This window comes from Malaya genurostris, chromosome 3 (genome assembly GCF_030247185.1).
Source record: "Malaya genurostris strain Urasoe2022 chromosome 3, Malgen_1.1, whole genome shotgun sequence".
NCBI classification, from domain to species: domain Eukaryota; kingdom Metazoa; phylum Arthropoda; class Insecta; order Diptera; family Culicidae; genus Malaya; species Malaya genurostris.
In genome coordinates, this window is record NC_080572.1 from 170,647,261 (window position 1) to 170,671,709 (window position 24,449).

General features: G+C 35.9%; 1 protein-coding gene across 3 annotated transcripts in view; it reads right to left on the reverse strand.

Annotated features, from left to right (window-relative positions):
* LOC131437159 (triple functional domain protein) overlaps positions 1–24,449 on the reverse strand; it is a 181,212-nt gene that overhangs the window by 2,897 nt on the left and 153,866 nt on the right. For all 3 annotated transcript variants that reach the window (XM_058606325.1, XM_058606327.1, XM_058606326.1), the window contains 4 exons: positions 6,627–6,738; positions 5,938–6,560; positions 315–431; positions 56–245 (listed from right to left, as the gene is read on the reverse strand). In XM_058606325.1, the coding sequence (XP_058462308.1) occupies positions 56–245; positions 315–431; positions 5,938–6,560; positions 6,627–6,738 (1,042 nt within the window). The remainder of the gene's footprint in view (positions 1–55; positions 246–314; positions 432–5,937; positions 6,561–6,626; positions 6,739–24,449) is intronic.

Here is a 24,449-nt window from a genome sequence, read left to right on the forward strand (position 1 = left end):
TAAAACTTGTTTTAACGCGACAACACCATACTGATATCAAACAAAAAATACTTACACATAATTTATACTTTAATTTTAAGCGTAATTCATCAAAATAACTCATGTGCTCCTGCACAATGTGTTCGGACACTGGCTTGTTCTGACAATACACAACGTACATATGCAATTTCCGCTCACTTCGTTTAATCAACGGTCCGAGCTCATGTGGATTCAACAGACACCTCTGTAGCGACTTCAAAAAGTAACTGAATGGAACATTAGAAAAAGAGTTATTTGAAAAAAGTGTCTAATAAGATGGGTATATTTCGGCTTACTCTCGGTGCCACTCGTAGATTGCTTCAATGTTGCCAAAAACCATCCGTTCCTTGCCTCCCTTCAAGTCATCCGGGATCAGCACAGTACTATTCGGATTTCGAATTTCCGCAATGTAGCTAAATGTAAAGAAAGTTCGAGATCGATTCAATGAAATTGCAATTAATAAGGTCTGTTTTTTTCTGGTAACCAATTAGTTGTTCGGAAGCTTCATTACGAACATCAATGATTCAGGCACACCAATCGATAAATTGAACTAATCGATTTTAATAGGAACTCTTTTCACAATGTTCTACGTGATGCATACAATGAAATTAGAAATAGTTGAACATGTTCAACTCGGTAAACATTATTATGATTTACGACCTGTCACTGAAAATACTCCTACGCATCAAGTTGAGTAGATAAAACTGTGTACAAATTTTATCAACAAAAGTCATTATCAGAAACAATTGAAACGAGACTCTTTCTGGCCCATTCGATTGCGAGATCATTGATGCATCAATATTATATCTTGATAAATTAGATTAGGTCCTAAGTGCATATGACAGATTCTCTTTCCTCACTTTCTTTTCCGATTATTACGGTATTCTTAGCTAACCTTTATCCAACTATTACAAGGTGGAGAGTATCTACTCGATCTGTCGATCTCAATTTTCCGGTTTGCGAAATAAAAAATTTCCGGCTATATTTAGCAATTTTTTTTCTATATTCCTTAATTCAAGTTTTAAACAGAAATCCCAAGCCAGAAAAAATCACATTATAAAAGGACCACTTGTTGGGGATTAATTTTTTTCAGTCTTCTAGGGGGTTTGGTTACCGGTTTGTACTGAGCGCACATGACTGTTTTTTTACTTTTAACATTGAATTATTTTTTTAGATTTTCAATTTATTTGAAAGCTGGTCGATTGGTACCGAATATAAACGATCTTTTCATATCGCATTGCCGTAGCTAGTACATGGCGCTCTGAACTCAAGCACTTTGCCTTGTGCACCGAAATTGCGTGTATTTACACACATCTCATATACATTCAACTTGAAATTTCAAGTCGTTCTTTTGTCGCTGTGTTAGTGTCTATTCCGTGCATATAGGTTACTGAAAATAAAAAATTACTCGACTCAGTTCTGAGATTTTTTGTTCTCTCACCCACGTATCCCAAGTAGCATGTTAAGTTGCTGTCCTGTATTTTTCTACTGATTGTGCAATTTATCAAGTAAGTTTATATAACTATTCTTGTAACTGTTGTGTTATGGAAAAAGCGCAATTTTCTGTGTTGTGCAACATATCTTTAAGTTCTTCCGTTATTACGAACATTTATTCACAATTATTGTGCAACTGATACAAAACTCATGCGTCGATCCCATCACAGAGGCAGTCATAAAATCAGCGAAAAAACAATTGTGAAACTCGTGAAAACTACTACCTACTGTAAACAAGAAATGGAATGACGTTTACAAAAACATAACAAACCTAAGTTCTAATAAATAAGTTTCACATTTGATTTTCAATACAACTGTTCTTAACACAAACATGGATCTTGTAAAACAACCTGCACATGAAAAATGATAATGCTACATGTTGTAGAATTGATCTTTCGTGTTTTTGTAAATGAAAAATCGACAACGAACAGCTTTTTTATGGTGAAACATGTATTCGTACGCATGAAATTTTCAAGCGTCTTTGAATTAACGTGTTTTGATTATTGTACACCAACTTCTGTGAAAATAACAATCTAGTATTTTTAAAGAGAATCATCGGAATGATGTTTGAATTATGTATATTCAAACATACCTAAAATTTCCAGACGGTTTTGATCGAACTAATGTTTTATTGAGCCTGAAAAATCTCGAAATGAATTTTTATTCAATTTTTTCTAATATGGCATCGATGGTAACAGTGAGTTGAATAGAAAATGGTTCACGCAACGTATTGATTTCTATTATTTGAATAACGGTATACATTAACATGTGAATATTTCAGAGAGAAATATTACACGTTTTGTTTTGATTTTAAACAAACTAGTTGAATTAAGTAACAATACAGTTTTCATTTCGACATATTTTGTGTCCAATACAATTTGGAAATTTGTTTATAAGTTGCACAATTGGTGTAGTTACTTCCATTTTACATGACGATGTGAAATTTTTAACAAAACTTCTAGAACTGTTAGTGCAATATAGACAAGTTGGTGATCTGCTGCATAGTTGATTTAGACGTACTGGAAGTAGTTCTACAGTGATTTTTTCGGTAGTATTGTGAAACTTTACAAGGATAAATTGCATAATCAATTTTAATATGTTTAAAAATCTTTCTGAACATTGATAACATAAATAATAGTTCTAAAACAATTGTAGAACATCTTGAAATTTCGATAAGTTACATTTGCTACTTGGGATGGCATGTGAAAACTTGTGTGCACCCCGTTAGGAAAGGCATCAGTGGCTTATGCTTATGGCAGTTGAAAATAAATTGCTGTCTCAGTTGCAACGTCGGTGTGTTTTTTTTTACGTGTATTCTTCTATTGTATCGTGCATTCTTCTATTGTATCGTGCATTCATCTATTGTATCGAGTATACGAAATAAGTTTAATAAAAAATCCCCTTCCAAAAGTATATATCATCGTTTCATTGTTAGTTTCATACCCCCTTAGTAGTGCACAACGCCATTGGGTACATCCAGTGTTGGTGATTGCCGATAATTTGACAGAAGCTGTTCGATATTGCTCTATATTGTATACAACATTTTCAATCCGGTAGAAGATGCTACAAGAACTCGTGTCTCTCAATGCATGAACCGTGAGAGAATTTTTCTACATTTCTTCGCTCCACTTCATACTCTGAGTATTTCACAGCCCTTAAAAAAAATTACAGTCTGATAATGATCGGTGCTGTGTGGAATTTACCAAGACAGAATCGCAAGTTGACAATTATCGCAGAAAATCGAATCGATGATTCGACTTGATGATTCTCATACTAGGTTGCAATATTTCTAAGCCCTTGTGTGGAGCATTCACATACATTTTCATAGACACAACTTATACAAAGGTTGTATGCACACAGTTAGAATAAGCAGCAATAGTAAAAGGATCGCAATTATCCACTGCCCATACAGAATCGGATCGCGAAACGAGAATAAGCGACCGTTTGTTGCTTCAAATAGAATCCCCACAGCAGCGTGCTAACCTTTGATTCTCAGACAGGTTATCGAGAGAAATTCGCTCTTGCACTGGTGTCCATTATATGTTAAATAAACCATTCCGATTTTTGTTGCTGCGATGATATCCGTCTCCTTTGATGGCACTGATTGATGTGAAGAGTATCTAGAGAGCGTTCTTTGATACGATAAAAGCCATCCTTGGGTGCATCAATTTGTCATACAACCTGTTTATATTGTGGTAATTCGCGTGCAAATACGATTCAAAAGAACTAATTCTTCTGGAAGAATGGGTGAACAAAACTTCTTTGTTTAAGAACTATAATTTCAGATGATTTCAACAGAAGTAAAAGTGATTGCATTCCATAAGAAAGTGTATTAAAAACTGTAATTGCATATATTAGTGACCTCTGAAAAAGTGCATGTAAAAAAGTAACTGCAATTCACTATTAAAGAGTTTGTTGTTACCAACGAAATATAATCATTTGCTCTTGCATGGTTTTCTCAGAAACATGCAAAATTTCTGAAGAACGAATGAATGGTTCAGGAAAACTAGTTCTCTCGGTAGAACGATTTAATTCTAAGCGGTTCTTTGAAATGATCTATTTTGTCCATCTCTAGTACATATGCCTAAAATTTAGCAAACCCGTTCTACTGCTACACAACGTACATGTTAGGCAATAAACGTTGGGTACATTTTATTAAAATTTTTCCTAATGTCACCTTGAAAATGAGGGATTTAGTATGAAGAAACAAGCTTTTTACACAAAAAAAATCGTCTGGAGATCTCCCTGTATACTGTACAAATCAGCGCAGGTGACGGAAATTTAATTATCGTGAAAACATCAAACAACTCATATCAACCGTAAGCATAATAAAAGAAATTCAAATGATTTTACGTCCACACGTCCGTTTAGCAGTGGTACTAAATATATTAAGGAATAAGCCATTGTTCGGACCTTGTGTCGGTTTTCTTCTAATAACTTTTTCTACACATGTCAGATTGGTTTGCGGTTTCCGAAGATTCTTCGTTAAATTTCCGACACATACGATGCTTTTTAGAGTCCGTAGGGTGATTTCTAGACGAGTCTCCATATTAAATCTCATACAAACTTTAAACCACGTGCGAAAATATAGATCGAGCTACAAATTTGCATAGTTTCTATGAAACCCAAAAGAAACACGAAAAGTTTGGTGGAGTGCGAAAATGAACCTTTCCATTTTTTTCGCAAACAACCTTGCCTTACCCTACTCTGCACGGTTGTTACAACGACACCAAGCATTTACAAACTCCTTATTCGACTCCACAGCACAGCAGAAGCTCAACTATATGGAAATTATCACCAATATTGATAAATTTCATGTAAAAGAGAAAAGTTATTCGCCCTTATTCTGAATAACGACGTATCGTTTTTTTTTATCGTATTTCATTCGTATTCCTTATAACGCTAGCAAAATCAAAGGTACCTAGGATTCGACCGAACCATATTCGATCGAAAAACCAATACGACGTTATTCAGAAAAAGGGCGATTAATCGCGGGGGATAGGTACCACGAAAAAAAACGCGCAACTATGAAAATCCGCGTAAAAAAAATTCGCAAAACTGAAGAATTTGTTTTTTCAATGATACTAATAATAATACTTCATTAGCATTCTGAATAAACGAAAACCATCATTTAAGTAACGAAGAATATAAGCTACGAGAAGTGCTTACTGTTTTTCGTTTCCGCTATTAACTAGCGCGTCATTCTACAAAGCGACAATAAAATGTAGAAAGTCAGAATTGCTATACCTACTTCAAGCGGCTGTGATTTCGGCTGTAGCTTTTTAACGCGGTACTGCTTTGCTCGCCTACTGTAATAAAATTTTAGTTTTGATACAGCACCAGGTACAGTACGAATAACAGAAAACGTAAATGTAGGTAAACAGACAACAAACAAAACAAAAACGGTAGGCAGTTTCCATCCTTGTTCAAACCACTTTTCTTATTTTACGGATTACTCGAAATACGAACAACATATTGCGATGTAATTGCCGTCGATATCACAGAGCAATTTGTGTGAAACATATGCGTTATGGTACGGTTAAGGATATATTTTTATAACTAGTATGTTAACAGACTGTAGTTTATGGTCTCGTCAGGTTTCAATAGATCACGATATTTTGGAATCTCCAGTAATCTCGAAATAATGAATTTGAAGTTACGTTCTCGTTCTAATAAATAAGGTGCGAATATTTCTGTTTCGAAACTTACTAATAATCTCTGGGATTGAGCAAGGGCTTCAAATTTCATTTTAAATGAATCAATGCACCAAATGTTGGTAGTAAAACAGTAATCAGTAAAGTCATTCTCTTGCAATGCTAGACGGATATACTTTTGAATATTTGCTCAAAGCCTTATTGATTCCTAGTACAAGCCATCAAGAAGTATACTGAAAAGTAGTAGTAGACTGCTAAACATTACACTTACCCATTGACAATTTGCGAAAGATCATTGACGTAAGCTTCTTCAGTGGTAACTAGCTCACGTAAAGCGAACATTCGTTTCCGCAAAATGTCTTCGATGCCCTGCTCATCTGCCAAATTTTCATCGTTGTTCTCATTCTCGGAAAACTGAGGTGAAATTGCCGGTTTTGCGAGAATAGAGTTTCCAATCATGCCGGCGCTACTGCAACTTTCTCCATTACTCACTAGTGGTACTCCGACGGTCGAACATTCCAATGGACCTACTCCACCCGCACTGCTGCTATTTCCTTCACCAATACTAGTGATTGTGGAATCGTTTTCCAGATAGCGAAAACTCTGGACTTTCTCCTTAACTATTCGCTCAATCTCAGCCATATCGGCGGTTTGATTGACAACCGCCGATGGTTCTTCGAGCGACTTAAGTGATAAAGCTTTTGTAATTTTGGCACTCGTACAAGACTGATCCTCTGTCGTGGAAAGGGTGGACGATGGTGTACCGGTCAGTGCCGTGGTTGCGTCCTGGATTGGTTTCATCGGTGGAGGCAACTCGATTGTGGGCTCTTCTTCGGCTTCTAGCTCATTCTGAGAGACAGCCGTTGATGGTTCTACTTCCTCCTGTGGTTTGTCCTAGTTTCGAATATTAAAAAAAATGATTGATAATCACAATTTAGATTATGTTATGTTCTCTGTTACCTTGACTTTTTTATCTGAGTTTTTCTTGCTAATAAGCGGCTTATCTACCGGTGGTAGTTTATCAGATTTTCCGTGTGATAGTTTTCTCAATTGAGTCGGTAGCCATTTTTTCCTGCAATAGAAAAAAAATTAACGGTTTAATAGTTTGCTCTAACCAGAAGGTCCATTCGTAGAGGTTTATTCAATTATATAAAGATTTTCCATTATATATAGATTAAATATAACAATCACTTCATTTTGTAATGTAGCTTCATAAGGTAATTTGATCGTTTCTCTTCCCAGTATTCCATCAAAATAAAACATAAAACGCAGCTAAAAGTGTCTATAATCTAACACGATAAACACATATCTTATCACAATTGTCACGAAACCTCTCGCGAAAGACCTTTACCTTAAGTTCACATTCTCTGATGTCGATTGAAAAAAGGTTTACCTTCTCTTACATACAATGAAAGATTCATTGTCGTTGTGAGTCCGCCAAATACTGCAGTGACAATTTTTGTAGCAGCATAAATATTGAGCCAACCACCGCAGACTCATTATAATGTTATCGTATTTGAGTTTACATTGACATGTTTGGTGTTTGTTGTATATTCTACACCTAGATACTGATACAACGATACAAAATCCGTAAAATCATAGCAATACGGACATGGCTTAATTTTTTTTAGCAGAGATTGTACAGTAATATTGTGTGGAATCAATCGCCATTTACTAATAAGTCTCGATCTATGTTTCGAATGGTTTGAAGTCATTTACAAATAAAACTGTAACACACAGTTTTCAAATCTAGCTTGACACATTTTTCGTACAGCCGAGAATTATCTATCTAGTCACCGAGTTAGACCGAAAATTTCTATATTAATTAGCTTCTTGGAATGTCATTTTTCGTGCAATTGAAGCATATTCAAACAAGACTCGAAGTTCAACTTCCACGAAACCAAAACTCATTATTCACATTAAACAATGGCAATTCTTCAGAGCAAAACACAGTCAGTACTTATGATTCACACCACTGCAATACTATTTTCTAATCAATTGAAAAAGGCTTACTCACGAACACAACCGTGACGGTAGAGAGAAAGACGACTAGTTTTTGAGTATTTTGAGCGGGGTTTGTTTTTGCTATCATCCCTGTACACAATTTATTTGACAATTTAATAACCGGCAGGGGTGTATGTTTCAACAAAACGCCGAAATTTTGACTGCTGTGATTACGTTACACTCGTTTCATCAAGAGAACGAGAAACACTTTTTTCTGTCATTCAATTTATATTTGAACTCCGCCTTAAAGGGTTTCTTAATCTTTTTGTTGTCCTTTGAAGACTTTTGAAACATAAGGTTAAGGTCCACACCGCAATGTAATACCACACCTATATCTCACTAAAGTTATCAAGACAGACGGCGGTTGCAAATTGGAACAAAAACACTATGGGCAAGAAGAGTACAAAATTGTAAAACATGAATCATTTAGTGTGAAGAAATGATATTGAATGATAAATATTCAGCAAACACGGCTCCCGAAACGATGAGATGCACCGTTAACACTTTTCGTTTACTCTGATATGTTCACTTGACGAAAAGTTTCATAAAAGCCTATTATAATCCACCTTGTGGTGTAATGATACCATTCTTATATTACTAATATTCTAAAGTATAATACTTTTCTTGTCTATTGAAAGAAAAAAAAAAGTTTGGGCATCAACTAGGCTATAAATTTAAATAGCTTAGTACAAATTGAAATACAGTTCTCAAATCGCTTAAGCAATCTCTGAGAAAATTAAATTATTTCCAGTATTTCAAGTGCCACTAGAATCGTAATCCGGGAACCGCACAGCAAAAAATTATCAAAATTTACAAGTGACACAAATCCACATACGACACATGTGTTACATTGTAAAAGTGAGTCATTTTTGATGCTTGAATATGTCGTTCTCTGGAGAGCTAAATTTACACGATCTTTTCTATGTGTGCAGTGTAACTAAAGTCGGTCCGACCATCAACAAACAAAATCTAAAAATTGAAACAGTTTTGAGTAAAATTTTTGCATAGTCTCTCGAAAGGACGGTTTGAAAGTTTATGCAACATTACTACTCTCTAATATCGAAACCGGAAATCGGATCCCCGGATAAAATTCGGGAGTTTTGTATGGGACCACAATGTTAAGTAAGACCTATGAATAGGAAGGGATAGTAATCAGTACAGTTTCGAAGATCCCGTCTCCGAAACTACCCTAATCCTTTTCCTTAAAGACGCCCGCCTCCTAAACCAAATTTAGTATCTTCCCCTCCCAACTAAACTCTCCTCAACTACCCCATCTCTCCTCCTCTTTCTTCTTTTTCAGAATCTCGGTGAAGACTCAGCATCCACGGCCCGGACCACCCGGCCGCTGCCGCACACCCAGCCGAGAAACTACACTGCTCTGTAGGCCATCCGCGGGGGTAATAATAATAAGGCAGGACCTCCGATTTCGAAAATACATGATAATTAAGGTAAAAAATTCGATTTCAAGGATGTTTCTCTTGAATCATCAGGTAAGAGCTGCAATTTATTCGAAAATTGTTCATTAGCTTGACAGTTGACAAAAAAATCAATTTCCAGTTCCGGAAATATTTTTTCAGAAAATAGTGAGACCGATTTTCACAAACCTAACTTCAAAGTTCTTATAGTACTTGAAATTAGCGTATAATTTCATCCGGAACGGACTTCCTGTTCATGGAATTATAGGGTGATGAATGTAAAAAATTTCAGACCGTCATTCAAAGTATAAATATTCATAAAAATTCTTCCACAGTGCTTAGTTTCTGGCTGGACTTTGTCGACTACCGGTTCCGGAAGTACCAAATATTCCCGAACGGAGCTCACTCCGATATCTCAGAGATTTCTGTGCCGATTTTCATCAATAGAGATTCAAATGAAATGTATTATGATCCCATACAAAAATCCTGAGTTTGGTTTTGAAATTATGAACTGTCAAACCGTCATTTAGAAAAAAAGAAAAAAAAAACGCAAATCTAATTTACGAATCGTTATAGTATAGTTATAGGAGAGGCACTGGCTAGAGCTGGATGATTTCTAAGATTTGAAAGAAAGACATTCTACCGCAAGAGTATATGGAAAGAGTGGTATGTTCCATCTACAAAAAGGGTGATTAACCTAGGACCCGCACTACTACGGATCACATACGACAATTACTCTAGAAGTGTCGTGAATACAACGTATCCACGCATCATCAGTTCATTGACTTCAAAGAGGCATACGACACAATCGATTGAGAACAGCTATGGCAGATAATGCACGAAAACGGTTCTCCGGATAAACTAACACGATTGGTCCAAGCAACGATGGATAGTGCGATGTGCTACGTCCGAGTATCTAGGACGCCTTCGAACCTGCTGTAGTCCTAGTGTAGGTGATGGACTCTCTTGTCTCTTGTTCAATATTACTCTGGAAGGTGTGATTCGAAGAGCGAGGATCGACACGAGTGGCATGATCTTCCCAAAGTTCGTATAGCTTTTCGGCATCGCTCATGATGTTGATATTAAGAAACGTAACCTTGAGAAAATGACTAAGGAATTGGAAGCGATGTTAGTCCAACACTTGTTGTTACTAGTGTGATGGTAGCATAAATTTCAGTAATGGTAGAATTCGCGTGTTCTGGTTTCAAGATGCTCGGATGCACCACTAAACTTATTGGCTTCCCGAGTTCTTATTCGTGAAAACTAAAGGAAAATTTCAAATACTATCGCGTAACGAATAAAAACTTCCCTATTTTTTCTAAATGGAATTACCTGTTACAAAATAAACGATTGAATAGGATTTAGACAATATAGTTGATTCATTGTAGTGAATTATTTTCGCTTTATTATTTTAAATATTTATTAAAATTTTTAATTAGTTATATTGGTTGATCTGGGCAACCGACTACCGAGAAAAAAATATTAATTTATCAAACAAACAAGTATTTTTTTACTATTTATTCAATCTACCGATATATGTTATCTCTGTTATTAACTTTGTAATATTAACGGATTTGCACAATAGTTGATTTTTATCATTCAATTTATAATGTTAAAGGACAAGCGATTACATCGAAGAAAAAAACTTTTCTCAGAAGCCGGAAATTGAATGAAGAGATAATTTAGTAAAATAGAGTAATCAGATGTGAAACGTTGAAAATATCTGATAACTGAAAGGAAAAAGAAACTCCTGTAATGATCGCCTTTTACGGCATGGAAGCAGGAACCCAGTGAATCTATTGTTGGCTCATTGTTTTCCGCCGGATTCCACACGACATCTAGGCTGGTACTGTCCGGAGGAAGATAATAGGTACTATCAATCTACTAGTGGACTCCAGCCCCTATAAAGACTCAAATTAAAGGACTGCCATTAAATTTCATTCGAGTGCGACTTCCGGTTCCGGAAGTACATGTGTGGTAAAAATTCAAACCATCATTTAGAGCAATACTGCAAAAACGAAAAAAAAACTCTTTTAAATTTGACTCAGCACCGTTTACAAAATGAATATCCAAAAACTTTCTGGTTTTTATTCACGATTCAATAAAAACAGGTTAAGACTTCATTAGCAATTCATGAATATATGAGCTTATGAGAAAGGCTGCATTACATCATTAGGGTAATTAAAACATGTGTTTGTCTTTCTTATATCGAAAGGTTATATAATCACTGTAAAAACCGACTTTTGAACTAAGGCTTGTTATATACCATTCGACTCAGTTCATCGAGTAACCAAAACGTATGTGTATATGTTTTTTTTGCACTAGCTTATCTCGTAGATTGCTGGTCCGATTTGCACAAACTTTAATTTAAATGAATTACTCCCATACAAAATTCCTGAATTTTAACCATATTCAACTTTTATTTCCGTAATTTTAGGGAAAAATTAGCAATAATATTGAAAAATATGCACTAACTTATCTCGAAGATGGTTGAAACGATTCTCGCTAACCTATGTAAAAATAGAAACCTGTTATAATCCACCTAGTGGTGTAATGAAGCCTTTCTCATATCAACCAAACTACCATATGTAATACTGTGGTAGTGTTCAAAATAATTTTCTTCGCATAATAATTGGTTTATTTGGCGGTCTACTTATAATAACTGTAGCAGTTTTCAGGCCAGTTTAGAAATTTTGTTGCGTTTTTTACTTTGCCCCATAAGGTGATGGTATAAAATTTTTAGCCCGCTCTGCCCTACAATTCCGGAACCATAAGTCGGATCCGGATGTTTTCTATAAAGAAAGGTAAAAAGGTTAAATTATGGTCCCACACAAAACTTCAGAATTTCATTCGGATCCTACTTCCTGTTTCGGAATTACAGGATGAAGAGTGTTGAACATTTTAAACAGTTACATAGAGTCGTGATGCAAAACGCGGAAAAAATATTCAAAACTGGGATAAAATCAACTAAAATCGATAGGTCCTACTACTCGACGGCTAAAAGAATCAATTTCGACTATACCGTTCTATAGTGGTCACGAAATCTGAAATGAACACACTCACTTTTTCTCAGCGATGGCTTAACTAAATTTCGCTACTTAAGTTCAAATGGAAGATCTTATGATCTAATGCGGAATTCCCGATTTTATCGGAATCTGACTTTCGGTTTAGGAAATACAGAGTGACGAGTTTTAAAAATTTTATACCGTTACCTAAAGCGGGGGAACAAAAACGTGAGAAAAATTCAAAGTTATTCAAATCTCTAACTATTGACAGCAGACGGCCAAACAAACCGATTCCGGCTGTACTAGTTACCGGTTTCCGAGTCCAGAAGCGCCAGATACCAATAATAATCATATACACTGAAGTCTTTTTTTATGCGAGTTTACGTACCGCATAAAAAACCGCATAACTCTGAAACTTCGCATAAAAAACCGCATAACTTTGAAACTTCGCATAAAAAACCGCATAACTCTGAAAATTCGCATAAAAAACCGCATTACTCTGAAACTTCGCATAAAAAAAACGCATAACTCTGAAAATTCGCATAAAAAAGACCGCATAAAAAAAAGATCTTAGTGTACTCCAAAATGGAACTCCTGATTTTTCTTAGAGATAGCTTGACCGATCATCAGAAACTTAGATTCAAATGTCTTATAGCCTCATACTTAATCCCTAAATTTTGTTCTGATCCGACTTCCAGTTTCGGAATTACAGAGTCATGAATGCTTAAAATTTCAAGACGTCGAGGATCTCATTCACTTTTTTCCGGGGTGAATTAATCGATCCTCAAAAGCTTAGTGAAAGGTATTATCGCCTGACAGGCTTCAATTGAATGTTATCCAGATCCGATTTCTGGCTCCGGAACTACAGGAAGTTTTGTAGGTTTGTAGATTATGCTAGTTTACGCCCGAACAAAGTTTCCTGTTTATATTCAAAGGACAGTTTTTCTAAGAGTAACATTCATGATAGCATTAGTAGCATTAGTAATATGCGAAAGACATCATTGCAACTGGGTGGATTGAAGCATGTTTTTGTCGAACAATCATCATCTTGGAAACAGACCTCGTACTTCCTGGGTGTATGAGATCAAAAAAGAAGCACGTGAGACCGGAATACCGATAAACGAAGAGCGGTGGCTTATGACCGTGTGACTCGGAAATATATGTTTAGTTCGACCATATTCAAATTTCACCTATTGAATCATCATAACAAATTAGATAAATCTGCACATTTTCATGAACTCGCATGCAAGATACTCATTTCTGATTGCAATCACTTGCTAATTGTGTACTCAAAATATAAAAAGAGATTTACATTTGATAATTGGTCAAGTCGAGACAGAAGAAAAATCACAACGTATCAAATATATACCGGATGTCAATCGACTTTATTATACAAGGGGAACTCCACGCTCATCAGTGCTTCACCCACACTGCGGTCTACAGACTACTGAAAGACATACATTATTCATAAACGTTTGATGCACTGATAAATAGATTCACCTAAGTGAATTTTAGAGGCGGTGGAATTTTACCTGAACTTTACATTTCCGAAGCAAATCGTCTCATCATTATTATGACAAAATAGTGTCAATTTTACAGCCGTTGAACAGGTTCCTAGTGTTCCCATCATTTATAATCTTTTGGCAGCAGAAAACACTTTAAATCAATTATTTACAATCTCTTTGCTACTGGACACAATTACACATAATCCGCGACTTAAAAACGACTTCATTGCACGGTGATTAACAAATACTACTCAATGTTTACTGTTGATGCCCAAAATCACAAATAATTCTTTTATGGTAATACTTAAATCCAGTTGCTTGCCATGAGAGTTCAGGTAACTAATTCCGTGACAAGTACAGGAGAATCAAACGAGTGGCGCATCAGTTTGGTTCAGACGTGAAGGAGTGCGGGTGCCGACTGAATGCGCAGCTAACTGATCTCCATTTCTGAAGCACAAACTCTACAGATCGTTGTATGGAGGTGCTATTACAGGCCGACCTTACAAAAAACCACTTCGTGACTAGATGTTCCGAATGACTGCTACGTTTGAACTCTATATTCAGTTAACTTGTGTTTAAAAACGGTTCAATTCGATACTTATTAGCTAATAGTTGTGTTTGTTCGAATGTTTAACTGGGATAGGCAAGATAAAATATGTAGTTGTTTGAGGTAGAAATTGTTGAACCGCCCTAGCGCTGCTTATACTTTCATCGTTCACGTATGCGAAGAATTATCTCATCACGGCAGCGTCTAATAAGCTGTATCGTATTGTATCTAAATCTATGCATATAGGGTAACTGTGCTCATGCCTATCTCAGTTCCACCATTCATCTAATCCATTAAAAGCTATTATTTAGAATAGGAATTTGGTGCGCTTGATTCCATTTTTCGCTTTGCTGTCGCACAAAGCAAATCTATTAAATAAACCTGTTCATTGTAGGCATTCAATAAAATAGTGTTGGGTCAACTTTTGAGATGAATATAGGTACAATTACTCTGTTTGTATTAACAACAATCAATCGACGATTTCTACTCTAGCGAGTTGAAATGTTGTGGTGTCCACCTCTATCAATTATACACCTGCATACGGCCTACATAAACCATGCAGCAGCTTTGCGGTTTCCCAAGACAATGAATGTTTTTGATTCGAGCGCCGCATCAGTGTAGAAGCTATCTCAGAAGGAGATCGATTGCAACTGGTATGTGTTTTATCATGCGGTGGACCACACTGGATATTGTTGAAATTGTTTCAATAAAGTGATACTTCAAAGGGGCATCTTATCCGTTCTAGCAGAAGAATTTAAGATCGATACAAAATAGAGTGATAGGGTGACGGTACCCTCATTCACCTCAGCTCCAGTCGTCATCTCATGTACTTGAACCATAACTTAGAGTGAGAGCTGCATTCGCTTCGAGTTTTGCGTTGCTACAATAGAAGTATTGTATAATTGTCGAACTATTTTATGCGGTTTTGCTCCTTTGAGCCGAAAAAATGATATTGTATCCGGTCCTATCACAATTCATTGGTTGAAAGTCGAGTAAACCGCAAAATAACATGAGAACTACTTCTACTATACTTCCTACATGTCCGTACATTTCTCATATTACTCATGCCGTCATAAATTCCACAGTAATTTCTTTGAAAACAAACTGTTGAATAGAAATAGGAAACTTTTTTCGGGCGTAAACTAGCAATATCTACAAATCAAAACACGCTGCAGTTCCGAAAACGGAAGTAGTCTCCGCAACGAATTCAGGAATTCCGTATGAAATCGTAAGACTTTTCATTTGAATTTAAGTTTGTAAAATTGCAGTTTTTCCGAAACCGGATTCTGAAGATCGATATAGTCGAAGCTGGTTCGTATTGTCAGCAATAAATATAACTTACGAAATGGAATAGTTTAGAGTTTAATTAAAAAAAAACATTTCCTCTTTTGCTTCGTCGCTGTATCAGGAATCAGAACCAATTAGCTCAAGTGACACGTTCCCCTAGTAATTTGAAGATTTATTCCTTTCCATGGCTTCTCATCATTTTCCTGATGGAAAGTGAAGGATAAAAGGGACATGGAAGGGAAATGTGTAGTGGGTGAGGTGGAAAACAGGACAAAACAAAAAGAAATACGTCGTTCTACATCCACGAAAGAATATTGAACGACCTGCAGGTGCCAAAATACGTATTTGAGAAAACCTTCAACCCCCGAGAGGATTTCGAGATTTTACAAAAGCGACACCATTCAGCTTTCCTGAAAGAATGCAGAACGATTCGCAGTATGTACGAATAGAAGTAAATTCGTCACCACTGTGACAGTAGTGTGTATGTTTGGATGCAGCCCTAGAACGAATCTTGTGCTTCATCCAACTAGTTGACAGTGATAAACTAGATCTTTCATTCGTGGTACCAACTCTAGTCAACTTGTCCGAGATAGTTGATGACTAACAATTTCCAGCATCCGAATTTTCAACGGCGGGTGAAATCCCAACTGTATCATCCATCTTATGAGGTCCTGCCTCGTAGGATGAAGATGCAATAGTTACATCATCCTGCATTTGAATCTCGGATACTTGAGTGAACTACGTAGGCATCTCAACAAGTCGTACAAAAAATTTTTTGCTCTGCTGAACTAACAGGGTACAAGAGAGACAAGAAAGGTTATGTAGGATTTCACACTTCGCTTAGCAGCGTGATGAACTAATACCATAAACAACTAAGTATTTATGAGAGCAAATAAATAGAAATGAATTTATTATTGATGGCTTTAGCTCCACTGGAATTCATACAAGGATATAAATCCATTGCCGGTACCATGAATAAGAAATCATGAAAATCATGGAACATTACTTCTCATGATACCATTTCTATTACTGATGATTTTGTGAGCAAATCCCAGAAAATTTGTCATAATTTAAATCATTTTGCTCCAATATCATTGATAATAGGTATGATCTCATGAGACGACTTATATATACAGTGTATATTGTTTCAGGAGTGTAAAATCGATTTCCTACAACTTCTTTTTGGACACCATTTTAGTACAATTTACATTTTTCGAGTTACCCCGATTTGAAGGAAGTGCATGCAAAAAAAAAACGTCCCGGGTTGGCGGTTCAATGCATAGGGCGCTGGTCTTACAAACCAGTTGTCGTATGTTCGAGCCCCGAGCTGGAACGATTCGTAGTGTCAGTAGAATCGTAGCACTAGCCATGCAATGGTTCTGTACACTCTGAATCGGCTGCGAAGTCTGTTGCAACAGAAGGTCAAATTCCACTACAGGAATGTAATACCAAGGCTTTGCTTTGCATACAAGGTACTCTCCCAAATCCTTTGCCGTCGTCTATCACCAATAGCTAAGGAATTCGTAGGGCTGTACCAAGCGGGATTTACTGGAGCCCGCGCCACTACGGATCACATATTCGCGATAAGACAAGTGTTCCAGAATTGTCGTGAATACAACGTACCCACGCATCACCTATTCATTGACTTCAAAGCGGCATACGACACAATCGATCGAGAACAGCTATGGCAGATCATGCACGAATACGGTTTCCCGGATAAACTGACGCGATTGGTCAAAGCAACGATGGATAGAGTGATGTGCTACGTCCGAGTATCTGGGACGCTCTCGAGTCCCTTCGAATCTCGGAGAGGGTTACGGCAAGGTGATGGGCTGTCTTGTATCTTGTTCAATATTGCCTTGGAAGGTGTGATTCGAAGAGCGAGGATCGACACGAGTGGCACGATCTTTCAAAAGTCCGTACAACTTTTTGGCTTCGCTGACGATATTGATATCGTAACACGTAACCTTGAGAAGATGATGGAAACCTACATCGGACAGCCCAGTGAAAATGGTTCTTGAATCTAATCCGACTGGTACAAGAAAAAGAGGAGCGCAGCGAGCAAGGTGGATCGATCAAGTGGAGGGTGATTTTAGAAGCGTCCTTGCCTTAAGTGGCTGGCAACGAGCAGCCATGGACCGAGTTATGTGGAGACGTATTCTTGATACAGCAAAGGACACTCCAGGCCTATAGCTGTTAGGTAAATCTTTAAAAATCAGTCTTGAGTCGAATTGGTCTCTGCATCCATGCAAAATAAATGTTTTGTCATACTGAAAACGTTTCCAAAGTTTCATCCCAACCGAAGGATGTGAATTCTGATGACTTGCAAATCATTTCTGGAATTGCACCCCGTTACAACGGTACCTTATTTTTGGAAATCGCAGTAAATTTATCCGACTTGCACGTATTACTTTACAAAAACTGAAACTCACTCAGCAGTGCCGAAAAACGAACAAACGTGCTCCTGTACAAACGACAACACAAAAACACCTGAAATCACATCGATACAAGGGTGACCTAATACTCCATCAAAACCGCTATAGATATCGCCACTGCGTTTAAAAAAGTCTTTGCTGAAAAGCTACTCGACCCACCTGCACCTTCCACCAACCAGCCCCGATCTCCATAGAAGAGGAATTTTGTATGCGGTTAAGAAGACCTTCCATTTGAATCTAAGTTTGTGAAAAACGATTCGGCCATCTCCGAGAAAAGTGAGTACACAAAAATGTTACACACATACACACACAGAGAATTTTTGCGTATTCGACGAACTGAGTCGAATGGTACATGACGCTTAACTCTGGTTTTCACAGTGATAGCCTAACTTTTCTGTATGAGAAAGGCGAAACACAAACTAAGAATTCTAAGTAATAATATAAGCTTCCTGAACTGCTTCAATCACAACGCTTATACCTATGTGTGTACCATATGCCCAATACTCAATATGAAATGCATTTGTTTTGGTTATGATGAAGAACGAATGACTCAAAATCAATTAGGTTTCTCATGAACTGTATTGTTCATTTTCGGTAAACAAATTTTGTCGAACGTCCATACGTAAAATTAAAATTAGACTACGACGAAATGTGAGGATTAATTTTGAAATTTGTAACATCATCTTTTGCTCATGGGTATTCACACTCAACAGTGTGTCATATATTTATTTGTTTCGACAAAACACATATTGTTCTAAATGAGAATGAATAATGCGAAACATTACAAATATATTTGCCCACACTTTGCAGCACTAGTAAAGCATGTCCGTTCACATTTCATACCTCGGCTGTCACAGGTACCAAGTCAATTGATTATAGTAGCTGCACATTCCAATCGTTCCATACAAAAAATGTAAATAGAAAACATTCGCTCATGAGTGTACGAAACAGCTGCTGGTTAGGCGCGATGTTTGGAGATCGGAATTATAAATATTTTGACGTGGATCTCTTGGTAGCAATTACGTGACATCGAACATCAAATATATACATATATTAGTTGTACCGTGTAGCCAGCGTAAAGCCAGCTGATCAAATACCACACATGACCGAATAAAATTCTCATTTAAAGTTTGAAGGGTTGTATATTGTGTATAGGTATTTGTACCTCTGATTCACAATTTACCAAGCATGGCCCTTCTTTGCGAATATATCTTCAGGAAAAAAATAATATTTTTGACAGAAAATATAAAAAGTTTGCGTAGCCAATATTCATAATTAAATTCAATATGCTTAGTTATCAAACGTAGTTAACAAACCTAACATTGGAAAAAATATATACAGCCAGCCTTTAATGTTCCTACAGTTGAGTATCAATCAACCAACAAAGGTGCAATTAATCACCTCTAAGTGAACTGACAATTCGAATTATACAGAAGCTGAAATCAACCGATTTGGTTAGGATGAAGGGAGCGACAAATACATTTCATGTTCGTTAAAGCCATCTAATTAGAGTATTGGACATGTTGCCTTGTAGCTAGGTTGATTGGTGATCCAAAAAAGGTAACGATTATGGCACGGATCGTTGGATTGTAGATTTTAAATTAATCAGAAAATAGCGCACAGTCGTCTCTATTACTGCTACTTTCATCAGTTGCATCATTCTATTTGAAATTAAATCAATGTTTCACGTGCTTGATACGAATACATACGGGTGACTTCTAATCAGTGACGTTCGAATAATTAGCAGTAATTAAAGTCAGTCGGTGTTGAACAGTCGTTCGCACCGCACGCGTATAGCTCTTGGCTCCTGGAATTTTTTTTCTGGCTACCTAGAGTTTCATTGATTCAAGGCTTCAGTCTTTTTCAAGGCTACCTGAATCACTAACTAAGTGACTAAGTGATACAAAGAGTGATATTAGAGTGACTAAGTGATACAAAGAGTGATATTAGAGTGACTAAGAAATTAATCAGCCTTTTTTAAGGCTAGCTAGGAGTCTAATCGAAGACTAATTTAGCCTAGTTAATTTAATTTAAAATTTCATTAATTTCAAAAATGCCTGCGTCCAACCGGAAAGGCAACAAGCCTAAGGCTAAAAATAATTCAATACGGAATAAATCACAATCCGTTATTCAACATTTTTCTAATAACATTCATGATCTTATAGAATCTGAATGTAAAAATAAAAGACAACGGACGGATTTCCCTTCCGTTGATCCTATGCCGTCTAACAATATTTACGAGATTCTTCCTGAATCCGATTGTAGCGACATAGAAGAAAATTCTTCAAAAATTCCCAAAATGGACGCTTGTCGTTCTGGGAAGAAACATCAATCTATGCCACCAGTGACGGTGATGATTTCCGACTTCAAAGCATTCCGTACTGAGCTTTCTACTTTTCTCCCGGAAGTAAAAGTCTCATTTCAAATCGGACGAAGAGGAGAATGTCGAGTCTTGGTGGATGGATTGGAAGATTACGAAAGTCTTATTCGATATTTGTCCGAAAAACTTCATAAATTTTATTCATATGATATAAAATCAGACAGACCTTTCAAGGCTGTCTTGAAAGGATTATCAAATGATCAAAGTATTGATGAAATTAAAAATGAACTAAAAGAATTGCTTGGTTTTGCCCCTTCCCAAGTAATACTTATGAAAAAAAGAGCGAATGGTACTTCTAAACCACGCTCTGGAATTTCCCATGAACTTTACCTAATACACTTCAATCGAAGTGATGTAAACAATTTGAAAACTTTAGAAAAAGTACGTTTCATTTCCCACATTAAAATTTATTGGGAACATTATAAACGGCATAATCGTATTGCAAACTTAACGCAATGTCGTCGTTGCCAAGGCTTCGGTCATGGAACCAAAAATTGTCATATGGATATACGGTGTTTGAATTGTGGTAAATCGCATTCGAAAGACGCTTGTCCAATGAATGAAACCACTGATAAATTTTCATGTTCAAATTGCAATGGAAATCATAAATCCAATTATTTGAAATGTCCTGTCAGGGAAAAAATTTTAAACGCTCGTTCGCTTAGACAACAAGTCAAATCAACGACCTTAAATTTACAGAACATACCTGAAAATTCTTCTAAGGCACCTGCCAATTCGTCTTCTAACGAAAACAATTTATTGACAGGTAGATCGACCTCGTCATCATCTTCTTCTAATGTCAGTTATGCTGGTATATTAGGTAGAAATCTATCTCCTATTTCTTCTAATGTAAATAATCAAAACACAGGACCGCCTTGCAGTTCTTCTTCTAACGAAAACAATTTATTAATAGGTAGACCGGCCAAATCATCTTCTTCTAATGGCAGTCTACCTACAAATATTCCTTCAATGCCATTCGCTTCTTTAAATGAAGTCGATTTAGGCGATATAACTGAAAATAAAATGATCTACCTACAAGATCAACTTTTTCAAATGATCATCCAAATGAATTCGACTTCATCACTTTTTGAAGCATTTCAAATCGGATGGAAATTTGCAAATAATATTATAATGAATTTAAAATTTAACAGTGATGTTAAATAATTATTTGAATATTTTAAATTGGAATGCTCGATCTTTGAAATCGAGTGAAGATGAATTTTATAATTTTCTCAAAGTTCACAAAATTCATATTGCCATTGTGACAGAAACTTTTCTTAAACCAAATGTAAAATTGAAAAGTAATCCACATTATGTGGTTCATCGATTTGACAGGTTTACTGGAATTGGTGGTGGAGTTGCCATTTTTGTCCAACGGCAAATTAAACATCGAATTTTACCTTCTTTCAATACTAAAGTTATTGAAAGCTTGGGAATCGAAGTTGAAACCATTCATGGAATTTATTTCATCGCTGGAGCATATTTGCCATTCCAATGCACCGGCGAACAATTAAATTTCTTTAAAGGCGATTTGCAAAAACTTACAAGATATCGATCGAAATTTTTCGTAATAGGGGACTTAAATGCTAAGCATGTCCAGTGGAATTGTAGGCAAAATAACAGTAATGGTAAAATACTTCATAATCAACTCTCAGCTGGTTACTTTACAGTTCTTCATCCCAGTAATCCTACTTGTTTCTCTTCCGTGAAAAACCCGTCTACAATTGATCTGGTTCTAACAGATCAAAGTCACATTTGTAGTGAACCGATTACTCATGCTGATTTTGACTCAGATCATCTTCCTGTAACATTCAGACTTTCCAACGAAGCTATAATTAATCCAATTAGTTCTATTTTCAACTATCATAGAGCAAATTGGTTGGATTACAGATCTCACATTGAAAATCATGTGGATCATGAAACTATTTTAGAAAATTCTGCGGATATCGACACAGCAATTGATAATTTGAATCATTATATTATCGAAGCTAGAAATCTTTCAGTTCCCAAAGCTCAAACTAAATTAAATTCTCCTATCATCGATGACAATCTTCAACTGCTCATTCGGTTGAAGAATGTTCGTCGACGACAATATCAACGTTCTCGTGATCCTGCTATGAAAAACATAGTTAAGGATTTACAAAAAGAAATTAAACATAGATTTACTCTTTTGCGAAATGAAAATTTCGCTAAAGAAGTTGAACAAATTAAACCATATTCTAAACCTTTCTGGAAACTTTCTAAGGTTCTTAAGAAACCTCAGAAACCTATTCCTGCTCTCAAGGAAGGAAATCAAATACTTCTTACAAATGGCGAAAAAGCTCAAAAACTTGCTCAGCAGTTCGAGAGTGTCCACAATTTTAATTTGAACGTTGTGAGTCCTATTGAAAATGAAGTCTCACTGAAATATGATCATATTTCAACCCAAGTGTTATCACACGATGACATTATTGAGACGAATTTTGATGAAATTAAATCAATTATTAGAAAACTTAAAAACATGAAGGCTCCTGGTAATGATGGAATTTTTAATATTCTTATTAAAAATCTTCCCGATGTTGCCTTGAGACTCCTGGTTAAAATTTTCAACAAGTGTTTTTCATTAGCTTACTTCCCAAAAAGATGGAAAAACGCTAAAGTAATTCCTATCCTAAAACCTGATAAAAACCCAGCAGAAACATCAAGTTATCGCCCAATTAGCTTACTTTCTTCTATCAGTAAACTTTTTGAAAAAATTATCTTGTTAAGAATGATGACTCATATAAATGAGAATTCAATTTTTTTACCAGAGCAGTTTGGATTTCGTCATGAACATTCAACTACTCATCAACTTGTCAGAGTAACGAACATGATAAAATCAAATAAATCTTCTGGGTTATCCACTGGAGTTGCTCTTCTAGACATAGAAAAAGCATTCGACAGTGTTTGGCACAAAGGTTTAATAGCAAAAATGTCTGATTTCCAGTTTCCTATTTATTTGATCAAAATGATTCAAAATTATTTAACTGATCGTACTCTTCAGGTTAGCTATCAGAATTGTAAATCTGAATTGCTACCCGTACGAGCCGGTGTTCCGCAGGGTTCGAGTGTAGCTCCAATCTTGTATAATATTTTCACTTCTGATCTTCCAAATCTACCCGTTGGTTGTCAGAAATCGCTATTCTGTGACGACACAAGTCTGTTAGCCACAGGTAGAACTCTAAGAGTGATCTGCAGTCGCCTACAAAGAAGTTTAAATATTTTCAGTGATTATCTGTCAAAATGGAAAATTAAACCAAATGCAGCAAAAACGCAATTAATTATCTTTCCTCACAAGCCAAGAGCTTCTTTTCTTAAACCAAACAATAATCACATTCTCAAATTGAATGGCTTGGAATTGACATGGTCTGATCAAGCTAAATACTTAGGTTTAACGTATGACAAAAAACTCACTTTCAAGGATCACATTGAAGGAATCCAGGCAAAGTGTAATAAATATATTAAATGTTTATATCCTCTTATAAACAGAAATTCTAAGCTCTGTCTTAAAAACAAATTGTTAATTTATAAACAAATTTTCAGACCAGCCATGCTTTATGCGGTACCAATTTGGTCAAGCTGTTGTTCCACCAGGAAGAAAACGCTTCAAAGGATTCAGAATAAAATTCTGAAAATGATTCTGAAGCGTCCTCCCTGGTTTAGTACAAATGAGTTACACAGACTCACAAATATAGAACCATTAGATGTAATGTCACATAATATTATAAGCAAATTCCGACAAAAATCGATGCAATCTTCAATTGAATCGATTCGCTCTCTGTATTAGTTAGTAAGTTAGTATATAAGTTCCTTTTCCCCATTACACAATACAAGTAGGTTTAGAATTTTCCCTACACAAAAATCTCAGAATTGTGGAAGCAAATGATGTCTTCATGGTAATAACCAAATCATATATATATATATATATATATATATATATATATATATATATATATATATATATATATATATATATATATATATATATATATATATATATATATATATATAACAGGGCTGAAAAGTCACCACTTGTGGCTGAACACCCAATTTAAATCTTAATAATTTAATTTTAACTCATATTCCAATAAATAGTTATTTAAAAAAAAAAAAAAAAAAAAAAAAAAAAAAAAAAAAAAAAAAAAAAAGCAGTAATTAAAGTACTATGTTATACGATCAGTAGTAGT